Raw genomic sequence first — 18,771 nt, forward strand, 5'->3', positions numbered from 1 at the left:
GATGGTTATTAGATTTTTTAGATCTATTTTGCTCTGCTATACAAGAATTAAATTAGATTAGTAGAGCTCAAAACTAAGTATGCGCTTCGAAACAGCGTGTTTCCATCTTATTCCGCAACCATCTGCATTCTCAAGCAAAATTTAACGTTAGAGGCCTTGGACCAAAAGTGCTTCCGTTTCGACAAACGCCATAAACTCGTCGATCGTCTCGCGGTCGCTTTAGAAGACACCCGATAGCGATATAAAAACCGAAATGGTCGATCAGCTAGAAACCGTTCCTTGTTAATCGAATTTTAATGACACCTCTATCAGCGATACTCTTCTCTGATTTCTGGAGGCGTTCACATTTTGGCGGGTCATAAATATGAACATGTGACAACTTTCTTTCCTTGGGCCCAGCACATCGGCATACATTTCCTTCGGTCTTTGGGGTTGTCGTATCCGGAGTTGGGCTCTAGAAGGCCTTAAAAGTCGAAATAAATCCGGTCGTTCCGTGGATTTGATGTCCTTGCAGCATGGACATGCACCCGCGACTCGGACAACCTCGACGGTGAGCGCAACAACGACGACGGACTTCAGTTCAACAGCACCTTCTGCATAAAGAAGTACTGGATCGCAAAACACGCAACAGCAACACTTGGTCGCATTCCACACCGTCCACGCGGTTGGTGCACGAGGCGCGAAAATGGCCGCAAAAGACACCGATAAAATTCAAATTTATGCTCCACTCCAACTAATGAAAAAGGCATAACAGGCGTTCACTTCTTCATGTTAGAGACCCCCTGGTAACGCTGGACAAAATGGGCCGTGTTTGTTGTTCCAGTTCGGTTGACTTCCGGTCAGCGGTTGAGGGGTTTTGGTTGGGAAATAGGATCGATCTGTTCCGTTCTGATGGTGTTGCTTTTCCACTGCCATTCGCAATGTCCTGCTCTCTTCGCCATCTTCTCCGAATCGTGGTGGTCTGCTGTAAGAGATAGCAAAAGTTGGATGGCATAAATTCTACATCCTTCCCGGCGATTCCAAACATTTTTCAATGTGCCAATGGCAGCGTTCAACCGAGTACGGGTATTTGTTGTTGATTCTACATTCTTTCGAGCTGTGGAACGAAAACTCGCTGGAACGATCGATTCGAGTGGTGGACATTACCATCGAAACCATTAGCTGTGAAACCATTTACAGCTCGCTACACGGGATTGCAAATATATTTCTATATTTGACGTTGCTTGTTATGGGTTAGTTAGTTCTCTTTGCCATCGAACAAGTCTATAAGCGAAAGCGAATAAGTAAAATGAGTGAATACAAATTTGAGCTATGGAATATGTAGGCCGTTGTACAAAGCAACATAATACATACTAATACATAACATTTATATACTACCCGCTTACATTTCGGTTCACAATTAGTGTGAGATTCTACCAGATTTCAGTGATTGTCGTATACTTTGCTAATTGAACGATCCAGGAATATGCACACGTGTAAAGCTCGGATGTGAAGCGCTCCGTTGCTATTGTCACCGTTGAGAAAATGCTCTTTCGTGACATCATCTACCTAACGCGACACTACAGCAAATTGTGATGTGGAAATTGCACTACAACTTGTCTAACATCATATCCTCAGGATAGTGCTTCACGAAAGAGCACCGAGAAAGCAACGATCGAAACAGAAAATTGGAACCATCTTGTCAGAACACCCTTCGGCGTCTTGTGAACGAGTTTGCGAGCGTGTGTTGTACCAGCGTATCTTAATGAGCGAAATTGGTTCACTAAAATATTCATCGTTCAATGAGGGGGAACGTAGACATGATCGAGATTGTGAGTGCTTACATCGAATAGGGATGGCTGAAGTGACATGAAATTAAATCGAGACAATCACTAGATGAGGAAGATGAGGAGTAGTGCAAGGACCAGGTGTTGGTTAAACAGCTTTCTTGAGTAGAGCCTTCATGAGAGCAGTGGTTTGTGCTTTTGTAGCGTTCACTTAAAACTTTCAGCTCCTTTAGTTCGTTGTCATTAGTTTCATTCTAACTAATAATAAGTTGTGCAACAGATTGTGCTGCAATTACCGACGAGCAGTCCAAAACCCATGGTTAGTTTAAACTACTTTCAAAGAGGAATAAAACTGAGAGAAATAAACTCTGCTCGTTAAACGTACCGATAATAAATCCTCAAACTTTCTTAAAATGCCATCAGCATTGATTTATTATGCAAATCTCAATCCTTTCGTTCCGATAAACGAAAATACCGTCATTATAAATCAATGACCCATAGTCGACAGCGGTCCGAAGGCAAACGCACTGCTTTGAGGGTCCATTGAACGGGTACAGTGCTGGAAACATAAACGAACTGAAAACTACAGTCCAATGGTTCATAAATATCCCTAGGCTGGGCAACAATTTCCCGTTTCCAACGCATCAGTTCGGATCGGTTCGAAAACGCTGGCTTAGGCAAACACCGTGCCCTTTTGTAACAAATCGTATCGAAGCATATTGTGCTGACGAACGTTTCATTATATGGCCAGTAAGCGCTTCACCCTCTCGGGGACGTATTCAACAAACGGGGGAGTTGTTAAAATTTTCCACCAAAAACTACTGAGACGCTTAATTTATGCTCATGAATATTAAAGCGATCAATTTTACCCGCCGTCGTAACGAAACTTCCGCCACACCGTCGAAGGGCAGTAGGTGTTTACCAACTTAGTCGGCAGCTGCTGATGGCTGATCAACTGGAAGCTAAATCAAACGTTGTGCCCTAACCGTGCCCTTTCCAGTGTTCCAGTGAAAGCTAAAAAGCCAGAACGATCCTTCCGTGCTAAGAGCGCCGAATGGGTACTGGGTAGCCGGGGATATCCGTTTGACGCGTTAGCAATCAACACGTTAGCAAATCCCAAGGAAGCTTTTGCGTTCCGGGCCGCCCTGCAAGCGGACAAACAAGTGAATGATTAAGATAACACTCCCCAAGGGTAGCGTCTGAGTGGCATAAGAACCCACAGCCTACCATAACAGCTCACAAGATACGACGGATGTTGAAGACAGTGGGCGGTATATGAAGGAAGAAACGAATATCCTTCGGAGATAAGAAGCTACTCCAGCATCCGGCCATCGCGCTGGAACCAGCCGTAACCGGTTCGGTGGCAGCTATAATCGTTTGGTGTTTAGAGAGTTTAATCTCCTGAACGGTTTCTTCACCATGAGCAAGGTTTTTGGTTTCATTGTTGGTTTCACGGATAGACAACGCCCAATAATAAGAAGAGCGTGTGAATCCATAGTTTTGTCCTAACTCAACATCGTTTGTTTGTAGGTTGTGGGAAATGGTTTAAAACACAAATTACGAGCAGCTAGCTAGATGTCTCGAATGAAAACAGAAACTGTCAAGAACGGAACCCGGAACGGTTGCTTATCGTTTATGCGAGGGACGTCCGAAACCCGTCTCATCTCTTGGGCTATTCCTTTTCTCAGTATAGACTGTCCTGAGTGGGTATTTAAGAAATTGCCTTGAGCTGAGCAACAAACGCAGACGTCTTTTAATCCCATGGTTAGAAATTAATCATATCTGCCACCGGTTCGTAAGTGGATCGATGTTAGATATTCACCACGGTAGCCATGTAGCGTATAGTCAAGATAGGAAGGTCTCGTGTGTTAAGAACTGAGAGCATACATTATTAAATGATTGGCCATTTAGCAGAATTTACGGCTGTTCTGGCACTTTCAGCAATTGCATTTAGCGACCATAGTGTTTATGATGCTTTGAATGTTATATTGTTTTCAATCTTGTTTGTTTTGAAATAGGGATTGCTTTAAAACTACGTACATTATCTTATATATTAGCATATTGGAACATTTCATTTTATTTGACCAATTTCATTCGACATCCTTGGTTGTTGCATTGGCTTTTTGATCAGATGTAACTAAGATCTAAAAAAGTCTTTTTCAAGATCTCGTGCCATCAGCAGCATTTAATAAGCTTTTGAAGATGGACTCACAGAAGCAATTGCGTTTCCTTCGCATTCAACGCAATGGCATTTCAATACCGGCAACTAGACCACTTCCATGAATTGAGCTTCGGTTTCCGCCGACCGCATCGTAATCCGAAGCAGATTTTCCACTCAACCTTCCAGGACGAGTGCACTCAGCCATATTTTGAGAGTACGAAAAGATGGAAGTGGAGTGAAATTTCCTCCAAATCGGTGCCACCCGCAGCAATCTTTGAAAACCGACACCATTCCAAGTGTTTTTTTTTTCTCGTTCTCCTCACGCCTGATATTATGCAACCAAATGCTATTTTCATTCCAGAACCTGATACGCAAACTCGCCCCAGCGAGTGCAAAGCTCGGAGCCAAATCCCACGAGTCGATTAATTTAACTTATGGGTTTGCCATTGCCATCCACCTTCCGTCGAGCGTGGAACCTTTGGATTGCCCTGTGGACCGGTGGCCCTCATTCCGGGGATAAGATTAGCAAGCATTCCAATCCCGACACTGCAACGAGCAATGCTTCTGATTGGAATGGCACCAGGGACACTATTTTCCTCTCGATTAAATTCAACCTTTCCTGCCCACCACAACGGGTGCCAGTAGAAGGATAATTTCATTTCGAAACGTCCCAGCGGGCGATAAAGAGCGGCGAGATTATAAGATCTCCTCACGACCAGAGGTGCATTTAAAATAAGTCCTCTATTCTCTGCTGAACATCGGACACACCCATGCCGAGATGACGCTTAATGGGACGGTTTGTTGGTTTAAATGTAGTTTTAATTAGTTTTATGGCATGTAAGGCAGTTGAATGCAGTACTGTGAAATTGTTGAACACACGGCACATTAGCACGCAACGCTTGAGTTATGGAATGGAGTAGATATAATGAAAGGTAGACGGAACTTTGGGAGACTAACCCTTTTGAGCGATTCTATTCAGGAATATGTAAAGCTATGGATTCAAGATTGGTGTCAGTATGACGTGCAAATTAATCCAAGGTAAAATAAAAAGTGGAGAGTGTGAACAATAAGTAAGTGGAGTGACATAGATTGGCTCATATTTTTAGTCATTTTCAGCATCTATTGCTTTGATTGAAATATAAAAATGATGCAAAATATATCCTTAGTATAGCTAGGTTACTAACATATCATTCAAACTATTAAGCCTTTTGACACACATTTTTAAATGCATACAAAAATTACTGTAAACTAGTTGCTGCTGTTTGAGAGCAACGAAATTCATGCTTACATTTTTAATAACCTTCAACATACCCAACTGAAAGCAATCAAAGGAATTAGGCCGTTCTTTCGTTGGCTCCGACAATGACGGTAACGCCATGAGGGTTACTCAAGTGTTCTAATCTAACCTAATCTAACCCTTGGAGCTTCGTGTGGCTCCGCATAATGGAATGCATCAGCAATTCTGACAGCTTGATGAATAATAAATAATGCACAGATCGCTTCCAGCACGAAGCCCGATGCATGCTGACCGCAATGCGCACCGGTTTTCGGGCTCCAAATCGAAGTTTCCATTGCAAATGCACATGATTGTCCAAGCGAACGCTCGCCCTACGGTAAGCCGGGAAGATGAGTTTGCTGATTCACTGGACTCTTCGTCACCGTCCATCCCTGGTTACGATGACACGGTGCTGACGTGTGACGCGAAACTGGACGTTAGCAATTCATAAAGCTGTGAAATAATTCACAGTACCCTGGGAGCTAACTCACTATCCGCCATGGAGCGTAACGGGCTGCTGGAGAAACTAGTTTAAAATTTCACGTCCACTATCGCAAGGATATCCGCCAGCGGCACGAGTGGATAGGCGTCTCATTTTGGCTTGGTGTCGCGTAAATAAATCACTAGTTCGTAAATCAGATTTATGACCGTAATGAATAGAATTAATGGCATGACTCAGTATTCACTCACATCCGGTAGATTTTTTGTGAGTGCATGCAGTTGGCTTGATCCTCGTTCCAGGATGGAAGTTATGAAAGTGAAATTACGTTCACCTCACTAAGCACGGTTATATAAGGTTAACGAATATAACAGAAATTCTGTTTAACTTTCATAGATTTCAATCATAAGCGTCACGAGAAAAATCATTAAAAATCAATATGAGATGTGGTAATAGTAAAACAATTACTACTTTAAAATAAGAGACTGCAAACATTCAATTGGGTCCATTACTCATCTTCTTAACTCTTGGTATTAATAATGAAAAAACAAAAAAAATAGACAAAACCATGAATTCATGAACAAATGCTAAAAGATATTATTAAAAGATACTATCATTTCAAATCAATATTGAAAGAACTATTTTAACTTATCCTAAGCATTGCAACATAATTGTCTCCTTTCAATAGCTGTGTTTGCATAAACACAAAATTAAAGGTGTTAAATGAACTCATGCTACGGAAATCTAGAAAAATTCTATGTGGCTCCAGTACCATGGCAAAAACGAAGGCTGAAGAACTAATAGAGTTGGAGAACTAGACGAAAGCCAAAGCAGAACTACCCGGTAAAATATTTCGCTCTCGCTAGCAAAAAGCCTAATTGTGAGCCTCAAATGCGAAGCTCTTGATACCAGGATGGCTCGTCCTAGGTGTCGGATGGCGATTCAACTGATTTCGACGGAAACGACCCCTGTTATCTTGGTCGCCCCTTTCGTCTTGGTTAGATGTCATTGAACATGGCAAACTTTCCCTCACTCCACTCGTTTTGTGGTCAATTTGTTTCTAATGATGATTTCAGCTGGTATCTGAACTAGATCTGACGACTAGTTTGGAGGTGCTGATGTTTATGGTGATTAGCGAGAATAAACGTCACAAAACGATTGTATTTTGCTAGGTGAGTCAAATTTTAGGCTTAAACGTCTGAACCCTGTTGGGGCTTGTGCAAACTTTATCTCAGCTACGTAATCATTGCAAGAGTGCTGTACGCTGCAGGCAAATTTACCGTCATTAGTGCGTTGGTCAAAAACTAAATAACAATATTTGCTTTCTCATCATTTACCAACGTACTGAATAGCCAGATACCTGCAATCAACAAATATACGTGAGTTTTCATGAAAACAAAATTGCTCACGTCTTTACGATTTATGAAACATGTAAAGTAATGAAGAGTTAACAAAAGTATAGCAGAACATATATGCAACAAAATATTGGCGAGGAAAGAATCATTATATTTCTACATTCAGTTTTGAGCATAATTTGAGCCGCTCTTTTAGAACTAAGGTTCACATATCAACACAAATGAGGCTTTCTTTACTTCGTTTTCGTCTTGGCTTAAAATGATAATAAAAAGGATTTCATTGTCACTGAACAGCTTTCATTACCAGTCTGAAAGCCAACCATTGGAGTCGGCAGTACTTTCGCATCTACGCTTTTTCTGGCGCGTGCAGAAACTTTTCCAATTTATCAGCCACAAAACTTCCCTTCGGCCTATCTGCTACTGTTGACGGGCTTTGAAGAGCAACATACAGCACACACATACATTTCGTTTCGGGTACATCTGCAAACTTCGTGCATTCCGCGAAGTATGCACTCGAACCATTGCCACATCATTTTCACCTGCCCTTATTTATCTCTACATCGGTAAATCGGCTGTTAAAAAGTTGTGCCTACCGTGTAGGGGTTGAAGGCTGGCTTCCGCATGCTATAGTACCATCAGGCGTGTATATGTGGGGTGTAAAGATCTATTGCATTACGTGTATGGTTTTGCACAATCCCTTGCATGTGTTCTTGGCATACTATAAGGTGTCCTGGAAACCGGAATAAAAGTTTGTCAAGTTGATGAGAATGGAAACGCTCTCATTATGCACATCCTGTCACACTCGAGCGCCACGGGGAAAGTTTTAATTAATTCCAATTTATCTGTAACGATTTCATCGCTAAACTCTTAAAAAGTTAACTAAACAGTTGCACGTTATGGCGTTGACTCGTGTGATTGTCGTGCTTCACGGGAGTGAAACGAAAGTATTCGGCTTGAAAATTGCTAGTAGATTTATGAAATTTTACTCAGCTACCGGAAAATTGTGTAATTATCACTTCCATGTGCGTTTACTTGCGAATATTTTACAACAAAACAATCATCTTGTTTGTCCTATTTAAAAGGAAAATGTTGAAAATCAACAAGCTAACTATTGCATATCTTTCCTCGCCTGCAAGATGATGGAAATATCAATGGTACTGAAATGGTAAGAATGGTAAGAAAAAACTGTTACTGTACTGTTTCAAACAGAGCAGCTATCGTAACTTTAATGATTTTCTAGCAAACTTTCACTTTGGCACAATTGGATCGGGGCTGCCTGGAGGATGGTTGTCGGTAGTTTTTCGCCACAGAAACTGGCGTTCCAGTTTTGGTTGCAGTTTGCTCACCTCGAGTTTTCTTCCTTCAAACTAGACCTCCAACTTTTATTCTTTGCGAGCTTGCGAGGTGAAAAATGATGCACGTCGTGGATGAAGGTGGAACTTTTGCGCACCCGTACCAACACGCATCACGCTTTCTTTTTTCCTCGTGAACAAACACACGCAAGTCTCGATGTACCGAGTGGTAGCTTTCCTGTAAGTACAGTTTTCCCGTCGTCCGATCGCCGCAGAGCGTTGGGGAGATTTCCCAGCTGGGGGGACAGAAATCTTGTATGCAGAGCACTTTGCACCGTCGGTAAGAAAATTAGTTTAATCATAAACGTGAAAGTTTTATCAAACGACCATTCCCACGCCCGATTTTCCACCCGCTACCGCTTTGATGTATTCGGAAACAATGGCGGGTGGTTGTCACTGGGGGACCCTTTCCTGTCTCGACGGTCCGGAATGGTTGATGATCCCTGCAGGCAATCGTGCAGAAAGCGTAGATATTTCTCCCTCAGTTCGATTGGGTTTGATGTTTGATTTCGCTTTCCCATTGTCTTCGCCCTTGTAGTTTTGCGTGCATCTCGTGTCAAAGGACAACTTGATCATAACAATTGCCGAGCATTTGCGTCCTCTTTTTGTGTACCCTGCTTGGAGCCTCACACCTAGCGGATTTCCACAAGGATGAAGAAAAAATCCTTCGCCGAATATAGAATGAAGGTAAACTTTCGTAAGGAATGGATACGAAAATAGATGGTTCGCCCTTCTCGGGACTTACTTTGGGATTTTCAATTCTGCAACCAATTTCACTAAGGATGAAGCTCGTCGCATGGCCACAGATTCCAACCGTGGCACGCGGGCTTGACGTTCACAATTGAAGCCGGCGACAAACTTGGTAAGTGGTTCACCACTTGCGCCTTATTGGGATTATTGTGTTTCGTGCTTCGTATTTCGCATTCCGTTTTTTTTCCTGCGGCAACGAACATTTTCCCACCGCTAACCAGACAAAAGTAGTGTGCGCGATGAGAAGTTACGGCTGGGTTTCGTGGAATAATTGGTTCTGTAAACACACTTTTGCTCACCGTGTTCGCGCAATGGCCACACGGAGAAACTTTCGCCATCTCTATAATATTTGTTCCCCAATTCCGGGCATTACTGGCGGGCAGCGGGCATTGGCACCGGCATTCGCCCTCCCACGTAACCTAATCATTATTAGCAGCTTTAAGTAAGCATTAGCTAAGTTTTCCGAATGAACCCGATTCCAACCGGAGGTGGGAGTGAGCTGCTCGGTCTAATTTGTTTTAATGAAATGGGTGTCGTTTGAATGATGTCCCGAAAAGTTTCCCCGTTTCGAGCGCGGATTGTCACTGGCAAGTAGAGACAGAGAGTAACATTTAATTCTAAACGGCTACTGGTAAGCTTTTCACGATTAGCTCGATAGAGCTTCGCTTTTGTGAAGAGAATTTGTCAAGATGGGTTCAGCAGTGATTCGAAACACTGGCGTGATTTATTTCACTTCGAAATAGATTTAAGGCTGTCGTATGCCTTTAATAGGTATTTTCTGAGACAGTCGAATTCCTCGGCCGAAAGTTTGTCTTAACGTACAAGAAAGTGAAAATCTGTGAGGAAAGTCGTGTAGGTTTTCCTCAGCCAGTATATCTGGTTCGTTGCTGATGCTGAAATTGAATCAAACTAAGCGAGGCAACACCGTCCTGGTGACAAATCACTATCCTGGTTTTCGTCACACCTGCTGCCTGAACCTGTCGACATCGCTTACCAACGGTGATGATTATTGACACACAACTCCACACCACTCTCGGGACGAGTTGATGGAAAGCTGACGCTATGAAAGATGACCGGCGAAGGATACCGAACGAACGTTCCTGGCAGGGTGAAATGCTAAAGAGGAAGAGAAAGGAAAAGTTATTTGAATATTTATCAGTTCCCTTCGGACGATCCGCCTTCACCACCTGATGCCACGAATCCCAGTTCAGGTGTAGTTCGTGTTGGACGGGTGGTGGCAATTTCGAGAAAGAATTTGCAATAAAGAGCACAAATGGATTTCAACCTCGATCTCGCACGCCATTTGCGTCCCGCACTGATCCCGGGCGAACGATTCCTGGGAGGATAATTCCTGAGGGCGGACATACTGAACCATGCACACTTTCTCTTTCTCTTCCTTTCTTCACTCTCGTGTTCTCTCTGTCTGTGTTGCCACCGACGGATTTGCTCTGTTTGCTGTTTGTGAGAGAAAAGCATCAAACAAATTATTTGGTTAATTTGATTTTACCGAATCTGGTTCGTATCTGACGAATAATGAATCTCGGTTCCATTTGCATATTTACTCCCTCACTTGCCAATGTTTGAATGCATTTGCAATGTGGAATGCAATTGCCTTCCTGCATTTCATTACAGATTTTAGATTTCCAGACATATCTGATTTGGCTATACTAATTTTGCATTAGTAGGGTTTACGTTTTTCCTACCTGAACATGCATATCATTAGTAAAAATAAGCTCATTTTAAAAGCAAGCTTGTCAAGATTATTGCCATTAATTATTGCTCTTAATTGAGATTTATGGCAACTGCATCAGTTCGTAAACAGCCAATTAATGCTATGAACGTTGAGTATGTCAACAGTACCGCGGTTCCCCGTCATAACAGATACATAACTACATTTTCGATGTAAATTACAACCGCGGAATACCCTTGGCGTGAAAAGGCCAGGCTTGAACGTCGGCGGGGTGTTCACTTGATGGCATGAGGAAAATGCACGTGTACGGCGCTGCTTATCAAGGTTGTTTACAAATCGATTGCTCAATCGCTCCCAATGGTGGGACTCGGGTTAGCTTCGATTGAATCACATTTGCATTGACGCCCGATCATTAGTCGCTCGCAAATCGTCGCAATCGCTCTCCATTTTCCGCTATCCATTAGCTCAATGTTTATAGCATGGTTCTCTCACAGCATCAGTTTTCCTGCGTCGTACGTAAGCCCTGCTTAGCGTGCAGCCAAGGGTTACGATGCCAAACGCTGTCCACTTGAATTCTCTCATATTTAGTCTAGAGTCGGCTTTTCTCGGTTGATTATAAATAGACAAAATCGAATCCGAGCGATCAGTAGAAACGGTCGGCATGGTCGTGTTCGTGGCGAAGAATAGCCATTCCCGTTGGGTTGGCACAACAGTAGGAACGTTAATTAGGATACTAATTAATGGATTTTTGCAGTCTAAGGTAGAATGTAGTTCAAATAAAAATGTCACGCAGATTAAAAAAAAACAATAAGCATAGTTAATGAAAAGCGGAAAATTTTAAAAATAAATCATTTCTTAGGGCACGACTCAAGTATTTGGTATAATAAAAAAAACGAATGAAGAAATTTATCAATATATAGCTTTAGTAAATTACATCGCTTCATTATGTTGTGTTGTTTTTTTTCCAACAACCTATTGAAGCTGTTTTACAGAATCCGAACACTTCAACCAGCCAGCACTGCGCAATCGTCTAGCACTTGGTGTGTTGCGCGCGCAAGCCAACTACGCTCGTATCTCCCCGAAGGATGCGGGAAAATCACAACTCGAGTGAAAAATCGAGCAAGGGACCCCTGACCGAGCGGTTGCGACTCAACTATGGTGAGTTTTGTCGGTCAACTACACGGCGGTCGTCCAAAAATAGATCAGTCGAAACGATCGTGGCCACACGAAAAGACACATCCCGCTGCGTTGTGCTTTGTTCGCGTTGCTCGTGCCCGGTTAGTAGTAGGCCGTTTTTGTTTTTCTTTACTCCTTTTTCAGACAACCATAGCGACAGTGGCAGCCATTGTGCTGCAGTAAGAGTTGCATGGGAATGAGTGCGAATTAATTATAAATGCCGCATCAACATCCGCACCATTCGATCTAGCCGCAGGAAGGCGGTACAATGAAATTGAAGAAAATATCGTTTCCCTCAAACGCTCAAAACGCTCGTTTGCGCAATGGCGACGCGACACAGAAAAGCCGCTAAATGGCAAATTAATTATCGTTTGTTTTTTGAGCTCGGGAAATGACGAGCGACAAGATTGTTTCGCGATCGTGCATTATTCACGTGATTGTGTGCTGCCACTGGTGTGACGCGCGCATTTGCGTATCCTAACCACACTTTCGGTGATGTGACAAACGCAAACGATTTTCACTTCTCTCTCTCACACACTCCTTCTCTCCTTCTTTCCCTTTTTTTTCAATCACGTCTGCTACAGATTGTTACTGCGTGGTGAAAAATGGGGGGCGTACAGTCGGCCAACATTGGCCGGGAAGATCAAGCGTCCGAAAGAGACAATGCCAACGGAGAGACGATGCTGGTCACGCTTCAGCCGGAAGTTGCCGATATAGCGAAACTGGACGACGAACCACGCGAGACTGAGGAACCACAGGACGAACCGGTAACCGAAACCCCAGGCGATGCAAATGCGTACGACAGCGATGATAGCATGACGGAACAGTGCCGAGCCCGGAAAATGACAGCCGAGCTGGCCAGTTTCCGATGCAACCTGCAACAGAAGCGGCTGGTGCACCAAGCCAAGCTGGGAGCTGTGCGGGATGAATTAGAGCAGCTCAGGGTGGCGCTGGCCGAGGAGAAAAGCCGCAACCGGGCGTTGATCAAGTACGTTCAGCAGCACGAACAGCAAGCGCCATCAACGGCGCCGTTCGAGACACCATCACTGGAGCCGGAGAACGATCGAGAGAATGCGGAAGCTGCGGATCAGAGTTCGTCGTCCCAGGAACAAAGCGAAGAGGGTGAACGTTCCGGTCACGATGAGCGCTTGATGTTGAAGAGAGAACTCGCTGAATCGCAGCACGCCCTACAATGCGCGACCGGTGAGCTGCTAGAGGTGCGCCAGGAGCTGGCTCAGTTGCGAACGCGACTTCGCGCGCAGCAGGACGAAGCCCTTACTGAGAGCACGCGACAGGGTGACGCGGCACGAGCACTGAAAGCGGAACTAGCCGAGACGCAGTTCCGGCTGCAGATCTCCCAGGCCGAGACGTTGTCACTGCAGACCGACGTGGATCAGCTGCGGAATCAGGTTAAATCGCTCAAGGACGTCATTAAGGCGGGAAAGGAGATCATCGCCATACGCGAGGATCAAGTCGAACAGGTGAGGATCGTGCAAAAGTTAACGTTGTGAAATTGCAGTTGTGAAGCTTATGCAGTTGTTGATGGACCATTTTTTTGTGCAATTGAGTGGTGTTGCTTGATCGAGTTGAAAAGTTTCGTGAGCTATCAATTTAACTATGTTTTGTAAAAATAATGCAAATACTGTGCTATCATGAAAACTAGAAGTGCAAAACTGTAACATCATTTAAAGGGGTAAATCAAGCAGCGCCATCGTTTGTCAGCAGACGCAGCATCTTGGTACGCGATCATCAGAGAGCATATGATCAGACACTCTGTTCCGGATCCCCCACTTCGCTTAATGACGACGGCTACAAACGAGTTTGTGTTCGTCGAGCACGTTCAGTGACAGGTGTGGAAGATGTTGAACTTGCCCGCGCGTATTCACCGTGGCGTGTTCGAGGGCGCAAGCCGTTGCCAAACGACACATGTGGCAATGTGAAGGTCGTTCTCGCCTTTTCTCCCTCCATCGCGATTCGAGTGATCTTCGATGACGGTGCGCGCACATGATCTATGGAGTCGAGGGCTCGCGTGCGAACATCGCCGCCGGCTGACCTCCAGCCGGCGTTTTGCCGTAAATGGATGTGAATGAGCAATTTGTCTGTTCGATCGTGAATTGCGCCCGGAAGAATGAAACCGACGGTTACGGGAGTACAACCGGTCCAGCTGGGCACTCGCGGACAAGAGAAGCATGCAGACAAAGAGAAGAACAACGGCTCATGCTGTGGTGGTTGATCACAAAGCATCAAAGTGCAACCCAGAAACTCTAATATTTAAAATGATTGGTTTCTTCAGTGATGTCAGAATACGTTTCATTAAAAATCGTGGATTGGTGTATTGCTTTCTAGTAAAAGTATCAATTTAAATAATGGAAAAATAATTTCAAAGTCATATATAACTTTAAGCTTTTTAAAAATAATTTTATAACTATTTTTTTAAAACACATATGGACTGTTTCAAGGCGTTAGTAATATTCAATTTTTACGTTTTATCAACATTTCACCATCATCGTTCATATTGCATGATACAGAGCCGGTGGATTGTAGAATCGAATCTGAAAACAAAAATCGAGTGGGTGGTTTCAACATTGTGCTTGCTGCGATTGTGAGTCATCCACTGGAAATAGAGAAGATGATTGAGGTGTCTCAGTTTCACAATAATTCCCAGAAGTAAAATACGCTTCGTTAATGTCACTTACGGAAATTACGATTATAATTTACTATGACTCACAATAACGTTTGTTTCTCTTTGGCGATAAATCTCTCACACTCTCATTTTAGTTGAAAGGAAAGCTGCGCCAGATCGAGGACACCCTACAGGAACGGGAACTACAGATTATGTCCGACGATCTTCGTCGGGAGTATGATCGACAGTTGACGAACATTCGTAATCTAAGAGATTTGTACGAGGAGCGCGAACGTGTCTCGAGGATGGAGCGTGACAATTTGGTCCGCCAGTTGGACCTAAAGAAGAACGAGCTGGCAACCGAACAGGAGAAGTAAGTATAGCACCAAAAAACAAAACAAAATTCTTCAAAATATTCTTCGAAACGCAGACCCAATGTCTGCCAGCGTTGGTGGAGTGAAGCGAATGGCGACCCAACGAAATATAACTGCGCCACAAGTATTTTTATTTTCCGTCGCGAAAATATGCCATCCTGCGACCCATCTGTTATTGCGCTGCTACCCACAAAGAAGACATGCAACACATTTTGAGCATTTTCAAACGATCATAGTTTATTATTCTCGCATTTCTTTTTTTGCAGGAATAAAAATCTGGAAGCGCTCGTAGAAAGCCTGCAAGGCGATCTGACCCTTTTGCGGGGAGAACTAGAGCAGACACAAGAGAAGCTGACCCAGTCGCAGGTCGACTCAAAACAGCTGCAGCTTGAGATGGGTGTCGTGAATCAGTTCATCTCAAAGTTCTTGCTCGGCATGAGCCGCAAACCGACCGCGAACGATATCAACATCGACAAACTAGCGGCCGTGCTGGAGGAAAATCGCGACCTACTGATCGAAATGACCAAGGACGAGGCGGAAACCGTCGACACAGGCGCGTTTCTTCCACGCGCTCTCTACGACTTGATCGCGGAAGTGGACGAAAAAGATGATCAGGAGCACGACGAAGGCGAGTCGAGCGAAGAGGACGAGTTTACCGACGTGCAGAAAGCTTCCCCGGAACAAATTGCTGACAAGCTGCCAAAAGTCTGGCGGGTGTTGATTGAGCTGGTGAATCACCAAGAACGAGCGCAGCAGGTGCCGTTTGTGGTAAGAAAAAAACTAAAGTGAAAGAAAGAGCAGATATCGTAGACGCTTGCTTTGTGGAAACGTGGTTGCTTATGATGATGTTGCTGTTTTTTTTTTGCTCCGCAGGAGGGTGGCGAAAGCGAAGAATGCCTCAAGTCGGTGCAGACACGTAACGGCCCAAAAACAGTCGTCAGTGTCAGCAAGACGTACATCAAGCTGAAGGATCTGATCCTGGAGAAAAAATCCCTCAAGAAGGAAACTAACCGGCTACGGACGCTGAACTCACACCTAGAACGGAGACTTGATTCACAGGAGAAGCGCCTCAGTGCTGTGAGCTTGGAGCTGACGAAAACATGGCACCTGGTGGGAAAAATGCAGGTAAGCAGCAACGATGGCAGTGATATCTTGAACAAGCTGATAGTGCTGCATTTCAGCATATAGTTTTTGTTTTCTACTGTTCAGATAGTACTATAACATTGCATCATACCTTTGAAGACTTAGGTCACCAGTAAAGCAATTTATTTTTCATTTCTTAGCCAATTTATTGCCTATCAAAGAATCCAAAGAAAGATTAACCTTATTACATTTCAAACTGAGAGTTGAATGCAATTCCCATCCATTGAAGAAATGCATCGTACACTAATGTTCTCTCTCTCTCTTTCTCTCGGTTTCGTCCTGCACAGCGCCAGCATCGTCAGCTGCACACGCAGGAGCAAATATTGCGCTACCATCTCCAGCAGAAGCGACGTTTGCTAAGTGAACTCAAGGAAGAGCTCGAGTACTGCCGGCTGAAGTGGTCGGCCGCACGGCAGAAGAACATAGAGTCCGAGGATCAATGGAAGTCACTGAAGGCAGATTTTGCCGCCCGACGTAAGCAGGATTCACTCAACAACTCGGGTGAAAGTGGTTACAGCGACGAGCAGCCGTCGGACGAAGAAGAAACCGTAAACCGGAAGCCGGTTGTTGCTAATCAGCTTCCACCACCAAAAGCGGGCAGCAGTAGCGGACCTGGTGGGCCTTTAATGCCAAAGGGATGGACCCAAACATCGACAGTCCGCTTGCTTAGTGGCTCGTACTCGAACATCTTTCATCTCGCTTCGGTTGTAAGCGTGCTGCGGAAGGCTCGCAGCGAATCCGACATGAAATCGCTCGAGAACGTGGAGCGAGCGAATCGGTTTTGTAACGAAAAGATCGACGACTTGCCCATCTTCCCTTACGAGGAAGATGGACCTGATGACGCTGGACCGGCAGATGAAATGGAACCGGTGGCGTCACGGAAGAAGCGCAAATCGGCATCAAAGAAGGGCAAAAAGCGTCATAACAACCCGGGTAAGCCCGAATCGGCTCAGGACATGTTCCTACGGCTGATGAACCTTGTGGAGGACGTCGGGGACGCCGGTGAGCAGGACGATGAGGATTCTGCCGAGGACGACGATGGTGAGGAGCAAGATCGGGACGAAGGAACTGGTACGGGGAATGATGACGCCGAAGGCGAGTACAGCGAGAATGAAAGTGCAAGTGAGCTAAGCGAGGAGGAACTGGAATGCTTGGAACTGGCCACGGGCGGTTCACCAGCTACGCAGGAACGCCTTTCCCAAGCGAACGTCTCGTCACACTCGGACGCCGATCGGGAGCTGTCAAGTGAGGAGCTGTTCCAGCGTAAACGTGAAGCTCGTCTTCAGCGAATGGCCGAGCTGAATTCTAGGCTCGACCGGTACTCATCACCGACACCAACGACGGGTTCCTCGACAGATACACCAACAACGTCTCGGGCGGGTGAACCGGAAACGGATGATACGCACGTGGTGTTGAGTGAGGACGAACAGAAATACCTTCAGCGACGTGCCGAACGCCTGGAGCGACTTGAACGAGAAGCGAAGGAGTTTCGCAATAGGCTTTCGAAAACGGTTCACCGTGGGACGGAAATCGCGGCACAAATCGATGAGATTCACAGTGGATTCGTGGCACGGCAATCGGAAGCATCACCCGTTGCTGGATGCTCGAGTGAGGCCAGCAGAGTGGACCTAACCTGTCTGTCGGACAGAGAACGGGAATATACGTCAGCTCGGGCTGAACGGCTCGAGCGGCTCGAAAACGAAAGCCAGCAATTGTTGCGGCAAATGAACAAAACAGTACGTCGAGGATCTAGCCTTACGACCAAGCTGGACATGTTACACACCCGGTATGGCTACTCGGTGGATAATGAGCCCGTTGCCACGCACGTTGAAAAGGCTTCAAATGCCAGCGTCGAATCTGAGCGTTCGGAATGCCAGGATGCAGCTCGTACAGACGAGCCAGCACTTCCTGTGACAGAGGAGCTGGTGGAAGAACAGGAGGACGAACAATTTCCTATCACTGGACCATACCTGCCCATGGGACCAATCGAGTTGGTGCTGGTGTCGGACGAGGAAGTAATGGAAGAAGTTAGCGAGGCGTTGCTTCAGGGGAGCACTTCAATTCACGGTTCAGAATCGACAGACGAAACCCCCGAGCAATCTTAGAGCGGGACAACCCAGGTCGACTTGAAACAACCTACCTCGTACGAAAAGACATCGGACAGCAAATTAAAGCCATCGCTTGCAACCACAGTACGAACGAAGGACGAATAGGGACACGCAGCTCGAACCGGAAATCGCGAAATAAAATTAATTCCTGCGCTTTCTATGACGCGAAAATACGATTTTGCAATAACGGCGCATGTAAGTAAGATACAAAAAATAAGCATATTTTCTTAATATTAATAAATCATTTGTATTATTTCCATGATTTCGATGCCTATGGTATATTTCTGTTTTTTTATGGTTTTGAAAGAACAAACAACTATCCAGCAGCCAGAGAAGAAATGCGAAGATTTTTATTGCTTTCTGGCAACATTTAAAACTTCCTTTAAACTGAAAGAAGAAATTTTAATCATTCTCTTGTTTGTCCGCTTGCAGGGCAGCCCGGAACGCAAAAGCTTCCTTGGGATTTGCTAACGTGTTGATTGCTAACGCGTCAAACGGATATCCCCGGCTACCCAGTACCCATTCGGCGCTCTTAGCACGGAAGGATCGTTCTGGCTT

General features: G+C 44.9%; 1 protein-coding gene across 1 annotated transcript; it reads left to right on the forward strand.

Moving 5' to 3' along the window:
- Positions 1–12,570: 12,570 nt before the first annotated feature.
- On the forward strand, positions 12,571–18,465 carry LOC128723079 (restin homolog). The gene is made up of 5 exons (XM_053816785.1): positions 12,571–13,446; positions 14,744–14,961; positions 15,229–15,730; positions 15,836–16,087; positions 16,393–18,465. The coding sequence occupies exons 1-5, from the start codon at positions 12,571–12,573 to the stop codon at positions 18,208–18,210; spliced, it is 3,666 nt and encodes a 1,221-aa protein (XP_053672760.1). The 3' UTR covers positions 18,211–18,465.
- Positions 18,466–18,771: the final 306 nt, after the last annotated feature.

This window comes from Anopheles nili, chromosome 3 (assembly GCF_943737925.1).
Source record: "Anopheles nili chromosome 3, idAnoNiliSN_F5_01, whole genome shotgun sequence".
Classification (NCBI taxonomy): Eukaryota; Metazoa; Arthropoda; class Insecta; order Diptera; family Culicidae; genus Anopheles; species Anopheles nili.

Coding starts and splice junctions, on each gene's coding strand:
- LOC128723079 (XM_053816785.1), top strand. CDS start 12,571: ATGGGGGGCGTACAGTCGGCCAACATTGGCCGGGAAGATCAAGCGTCC. Junction 13,447..14,743: donor GCGAGGATCAAGTCGAACAG/GTGAGGATCGTG, acceptor CTCTCATTTTAG/TTGAAAGGAAAGCTGCGCCA. Junction 15,731..15,835: donor CGCAGCAGGTGCCGTTTGTG/GTAAGAAAAAAA, acceptor TTTGCTCCGCAG/GAGGGTGGCGAAAGCGAAGA.